The sequence below is a fragment of the Notothenia coriiceps genome, unplaced genomic scaffold (genome assembly GCF_000735185.1).
Source record: "Notothenia coriiceps isolate Sejong01 unplaced genomic scaffold, NC01 NC01_scaffold00036400, whole genome shotgun sequence".
Taxonomy (NCBI): domain Eukaryota; kingdom Metazoa; phylum Chordata; class Actinopteri; order Perciformes; family Nototheniidae; genus Notothenia; species Notothenia coriiceps.
Window position 1 is genome coordinate 903,075 of NW_011369101.1, and position 6,503 is coordinate 909,577.

At 45.5% G+C, this 6,503-nt stretch overlaps 2 protein-coding genes across 2 annotated transcripts in view; both read right to left on the reverse strand.

Annotated features, from left to right (window-relative positions):
* Positions 1-1,140, reverse strand: part of LOC104963766 (hormone-sensitive lipase-like) — a 12,837-nt gene extending 11,697 nt beyond the window's left edge. The window contains exons 1-3 of the mRNA XM_010792407.1: positions 1,011-1,140; positions 813-869; positions 200-417 (exon numbers count right to left, since the gene is read on the reverse strand). Of these exons, the coding sequence (XP_010790709.1) occupies positions 200-417; positions 813-869; positions 1,011-1,140 (405 nt within the window). The remainder of the gene's footprint in view (positions 1-199; positions 418-812; positions 870-1,010) is intronic.
* LOC104963762 (forkhead box protein P1-like) overlaps positions 1-6,503 on the reverse strand; it is a 924,791-nt gene that overhangs the window by 767,826 nt on the left and 150,462 nt on the right. The gene's annotated exons all lie outside the window — the stretch shown is intronic.

Genomic DNA, 6,503 nt, shown 5'->3' on the forward strand with positions numbered 1-6,503 from the left:
TACAGTGAAACGCCCTATTGGCGCGCTTTTATACCACTTTCGGTACCTACTATACCTCCTTTATTACTCAACACCCGACACACACGTGTGTGCGAGGTTGAACGACACGACTCCAGACGACAAGAGTCGCGTCGCAGTATCTGCCTAACCACCGGATAAGGGACCGGAAACCTTCCTATAGGTCTTCCTAGACTTCTACCTGCAGTTCGCAGATGTCCGTCGCTACGTTCACTCTACCTTGTCGTCGGAGGATGTACGACGTCTCGTAGGACCTCGTTTTCACCCGAGAGAGACGACACTGTACGATCGGACTGGATGTCGCGGACCGGTCCGGTGTGACTGTCGCTTTGCCGTCACCTGGGACTACTCTTCTGTCGACTCGCACTTTCGAGCGTAAAGACTCGCTTGGAGTGGTCCCTACAGCCCGTTAGGTGACGTAGAGTCGACTACAGTAGGGACGTTATTGTCGCGGAGTTTTGCACATCGAGAGAGGCCCTCTTCTGCCGTGAGCTAGGTCCCCCAGTCTTCGTTACTCTCGTGCCGAGGATCTCGTGCTAACCTGCTGGCGCGAAACGACTCCATCTCGCTCTTCGGTGACATCTTCGTAGGCGCGTGAGATCACTAGGGTTCTATGTTCTGTCCGGTTCATGTCATTCGTAATTACATCCGGTAATACTTACGATAATATTAGCATAGGATAGATGCAATACTTTAATACATATATTTTCGGTTGCGTCATAAGTAATAAGTTCCGGTTAAAGGTTAAACAGAAAGGGAAAATTTACATCCAACAATTACTAATCTCAACATACCTTCATTGTCCGTCAACGGACTGAATTGACAACCCGACACACCACAGAAGAACAGAACTACAAAAAGAAACAACACCCATTAACAATGTAATGATAAAAGTCTAAAAAGGGGAAGGTTGTTTCAGTCTGTTAGACTCCGAACGGGTGCTATTGGGAGTAGCGACCTCCACCCCGTTTGCTATCTCTCCCGACGTTCACCTTCGCTCGGTGCTCCGGTCGTCTCGGATACGCGTTCTGTGTTGCGGTCTTCCGTTCGTCGTGGACCCGCCGCAGAACCTGCTCTAGCAACTCTTTCTCGTAGTCGATTCTCCCGGCCAGCCGCACTCATCGTAGTCCGACTACAGCCGTCCATGTCTGGATAGAGGAGTCTCGTTTGTCGTGCGATCCTTTTCGTTAGGAGATGGTGATGACCTTTCTATTACCGAAGTTCCAAGGGGACGTCGGACCGATGACAACGTTGTGTCCAAAGAGACACCGGGGGACTGGAGACACCTGTCACTCTCTGAGAAATCACGTCACAGCGTTGCAGGGAAGCTACTCTTTTCCTTGGGGCCGAGGGAGTTGGGACTCCGTCCCATGTCTACGTACTAAAAGAATTCTTGGTTGGAGGTGGAATTAACACTCGGACTCTCACCTGCATTCTTTCATCTCACCGTCGAATCGTAAGTTCTCCGACTGCAGGGAACTAAATTGTTTTCTTCGTTTGCCACGCGAACGCCGTTAAAATATAGGTAAAACAATCGTAAATATAAGACTTAACACAATTCGGCGTCATTCTTACCTTTAATGATTAGAAAGACAATGAAGTACAATACACTTCGACGATAACAGGACGTAAACGTGATTATGATCTGAGTCAATCACGAATTCCATCTTAAGACCGGTCGATTTCAGTGTAAAAATAAGAATAAAATAATAAATAAACACTGACTTACACTTGGAATCACTTCCGATCAGTGCATGAGAAGGTTCATCTCAATAAATCAAAACCAATCGACGTGATAGACGTGAGGTAAACGAAATGTAACAATGAAAACACCACCTGGTGACTAGATCCGTAATACGGGGTTACGACGACACTTTCTTCTATAGGATATAGGGTAGCCCCACCTACTTACCATCAAACCCATGACAGTATAATTGTATTTTTTATGATTCCCTGTTGAACTTACCGAAAAAAAAAAAAAATACGTTAGCCTAGCCGCTTTTTAGCCATAGCCGTTCTAACCAGTTTAGGCCGCGCCAGATAAATGTAACAATTACCCACAACAAAGAACGAGGCTTATCTATTCCCCAACTGTTAAGCATCCCCTCGATGGCCTCTCTCACACGATCTGCTGTGTGAGATCCGCGAAAGTTCTGAGCGTGCAAGGTCGCATGTTGTAAATTAAACTGCGAGTCGATCCACTGTGCAGTGAAGCTAAGGAGTGACATTGGACACACAGAAGAACTCCATATGTCTGTGGTAAACCCGAAAGCAGGCACGTCTGTTAACAGGGCTTGCAGGTGGCCACGAAGCTTGTTATGAAGGGCAGGCAGAGCTTTCTCTGTAAAGAAATGACGAGAAGGCAACTCGTAACGTGGCTCCAAGTGCTCCATGAGACGGCGAAACCCCACGTTCTCCACCACAGATAACGGCTGGTCATCCAACGCGATGAATTCAGCTATCTTGGCTGTTATTTGTTTGGCCTTGTCACTGTTCTGGGACGTTTTCTCTTTCCTTTTCAAAGTCTTAGAAAGTGTCGGTTGTTTTAGTGCCTTTGCCCGAGTGGTCGATGTGTACTCCTCGTGTTCCTCTTGGTGTTTGTTTCTCAGGTGGCGTATAAGATTGGTTGTGTTGAACGAGGCTCTGTTCTTTCCACCACGCGGAACCTCCGCCTCGCAAACATTGCATCTGGCTGTTACACTGCCTTCGCTTTCAATTTTAAAATAGTTCCAAACTCCTGACATTTTCTGTGTCCCGAGTCACCAGCTGAACGTAGCCTCTCGTTAGCTTACTGCTACTATTAGACACTGCGCCCTGCCCACTCGGTTGCCAGATTTGAGAGAAATAAGCAACCAGGTATATGAAAACAAGCCCAAAAGAAGCAACACATACATGATGTTGTGTAATTTTAAACCAAAACTAAGGCCTCAGGATGACTTTAAGATGTGAACATGGTCATTTTTGTTTTGTAACATTAAATAAAATTATAAAAATATTTTATAAAAAAACATTTTCTTTCCCCGATCCCCGATCTCCTGGCTCCCGATTCCGATCGATTCCGATCTTTGGAAAATCACGTGATCGGCCCCGATCCCCGATCACGTGATCGGATCGGGACATCCCTAATTTTTAATCCTCCACAACAGCCACATCCTCTCCCAGAATGCACAGGGGTAGAGGAGACGTCCTCACCCTCCTGAAATCAATGACCATCTCTTCCTCTACCCCTGTGCATTCTGGGAGAGGATGTGGCTGTTGTGGAGGATTAAAAATTAGGGATGNTTGAGGTATACCTAGGATGAAGATTACAGGCCTCTCTCATCTTTTTAAGTTGGAGAACTTGCACAATTGGTGGCTGACTAAATACTTTTTAGCCCCACTGTACATAATAAAAGCAGACATGGTCAATGGACTTCTGCACCACTTCAAAGCATCAAGGTTGAGCAGAGGACTCTGTTTCCTACAATGAAGAGGAGATAGTTAATCTAGCATTAGCGCCTGGCTTCCCATGAGGAAACTTCATGATTCAGGGAGGTGAGAAGGGGTGCACACATCTTCTCTATCTCTCTTATCTCTTAGCCCCTCCCTTTTCTTCCCATCTCCATGGAGATACAGACACATCACAAACAGAGCTTGAATGAAAGGGGCATTAAATGGACATCGATTTCTGATAGGGAACCTTCTGGATCCACATTGGGCTCGGCCTAGGTCACATCTGTGCTTCGGTCAAGGACACCAAGCAGCATCAGCCGGTCTGAGTCTCCCCGCCATGCAGGCACCAAATGGAGCGCCGCGGCAGGCCACCGGGATCAGAGAGCAGTGGGATGCTCCTTTCATCTCTTGGGGATTAGCACTTCCAGAGGAGAGAAGTATACTTGTGTGTATGTGCACTGTGTAACACTCTTGCAACAGTATCTCACTTTTAGCCATAGGCTACACATTTCCTGTTTCTGCTGCATGCTGGGAATCCCCCCCAAGGCCACAAATATATGAGGCTCCGTAGGCAAGAATGAGATGAAGGAGAAGACTCTGTCCTTGGGCGAGTTTCCTTAAAATAAACATGAAACTCTGTTTGTGCGCCGTGCCCTCATCCGCAGCAGTGGAAGGTATAGGCTGAGTTACACTGTTTATTGATTATATTTTAAATATTCAGCATGTAACAAAGGTTAAAGCTCCCCGTTATGTTTCCAAGAAAGAACTCATTTGTACGAAGCAGCCAACACAGTAACAACAAAATATGGACATGTGCTGCAGAGTGCTATACGTGGTAATTCTAGTACAGGCATTAAACATACATGGAAACAGTGAAGGCTCCACTGGACTGTGTCCACTCTTCTATTGAAGCAGTAGGCCCCAGAGGGGGGGAAAGGTGAGGCAAAGAGCAAAGCCATCTGGGAAACAGGGATTGCGTGACAGTTAGCGGGATCCTGGATCATCAGCCACTTCACACTAAGCAACACCTTCAGCAGCAGCACAGAGGAGAGAAAAAGCTGTGACACAAACGCATCCAATCTTCACCTTCCTCTTCTTTTATTGTATTTCTCACTCTTCATCTTTACCCTCTTCACAGCAGGTCCAGACACACGTGAGTAAACGACCCGCTCTTCCCTTCCTTCATTAATTTCTGACACTGATGGCAACTCTTCACACGCTGTCAGGAGAGAGTGTGTCTGTGTCTCACCTTGCTTCTTTTGATGTCACTACTAAGAATAAGAATGACTCCTGCTGGGCTCTGCGTCCTAGAAACCAAGAACCAGCACTCAGCTCTAACTCTCCAAAGCTGCCTGTCTGCACATATCGAGGTACTTGGTCTCACCATGGAGGCAATTTAGCAAGATTTATGTCCAATTACAACCATCCAAATGTGAATACATCATATCGTATTGCCCACTTACTGAATAAAAAGTTGGACAGCTTGCCTTGGGTCTTATGTGAAAGAGCGATCCTCTCAGTTTTGACGACAGCGGCGTTTTCTAATTGTTTTGTCTTACTCTATACATCACCCACTGAAAATATGACACCGTGTTCACAGCTGACAACTTCTCCAATAACAGCAGAGTCTTATTTCAGTAAAACAGCGCCAGCCAACAATGTTCTTCTTGTTAAAACAAACCTGGCCGTGTCTGCGCTGAATGCCCTGGCACAGACGTCCAGCAGCAGAGCGCCAGCCTGAGCCCGGACAACAGGCTCTGGGCAGCAGGCAGCGGGCAGCTCATAAATGAGTAATGGCAGTCACATTAACATTTGGTGGTAGGGCAGGCTAAGGGCAAGAAGGGGGGGGGGACCAAGGGAGTGCAGGCGCTCCCTCTGTCTTATAAAAAGGCAGCTGATTAATGTTTGATTTTAGCTGGCCTCATTCTTCCCCTAGCACAGTGCAGAGCTCATCTACAGAGTGGGTTAGAGCAAGATAGATGGAGCTGTGAGTGGGGCACAGAAAAACAGTTTGCACAGGTGCTGTTTGGAAAGGTTGAGCCAGCACCACGCTGTCTTTCCTCTGGCCCTTAAATGAAAAACAACAGTGGTGCAAAACAGTTCAGTCATTTCTAAATGAATTGGGGCATTGATACAAAAGTGCAACCACATGATATTGAAGGATGAGAGCTGGTATACAGTAGTTTTGGTTAAGTAACTGTGTTACAAACCTTTTTCATCTGAAACAGCTTATTGGTGTTTTAACGTTCAAGAAGGTCTTTATTTGTTCTCATACTGCCTGTGAAACCTCTTTGATAAAATGTCTAAATAACATTTTTTGAAACCAGTAAAAACATGACATTAATGCCAGATATTTCTCAAAAACACACTTACTAAAAATGTTTATGGAACAAAATCCCTTTTAAAATGTCATCAAGATCGCTATAAGCGGGTTTGTGTCGCCTCAAAATGACAACATAAAATATAAAAATTGAAGCTGAATTTAATGTGATCACATATGACCCACATCTGAATTAAAACAATTTCCTGTGATTGTCAAAATGCGGAAAATGCTTTGAATCACTCAGAGAAGTCAATGTTCATGAAGCAGATAGCGACTAAATTGAAAGATTAAGAATTTGATAAAATATTCTTAAATTTCACAATGCGGCATCTGTACAAACACCTCAACAGGTGGTCAGATTCAGTGTCATTTGAAAATATTGGACATAATTCTCTTAGGATCCATAGTGTATTATCTTTAATTATTATATTCTGTCTGGTTTCAAGGCAGGTCACTCAACATAAACTGCCCTCCTTGCTGTCACTGAGGAACAGCACACGGCTAAAGCAGCATCCCTCTCCTCTGTCATCATCCTTCTGGACCTGTCTGCTGCATTCAACATGGTGAATCATCAGATCCTCCTTAGCACTCTCCAAAAACTTGGAGTTTCAGGCTCTGCACTTTCCCTCCTCACCTCATACCTCAAAGACCACACCTACAGGGTTACTTGGAGAGGGTCGGAGTCCGCCCCTTGTCAATTAACTACAGGGGTCCCTCAGGGCTCTGTTCT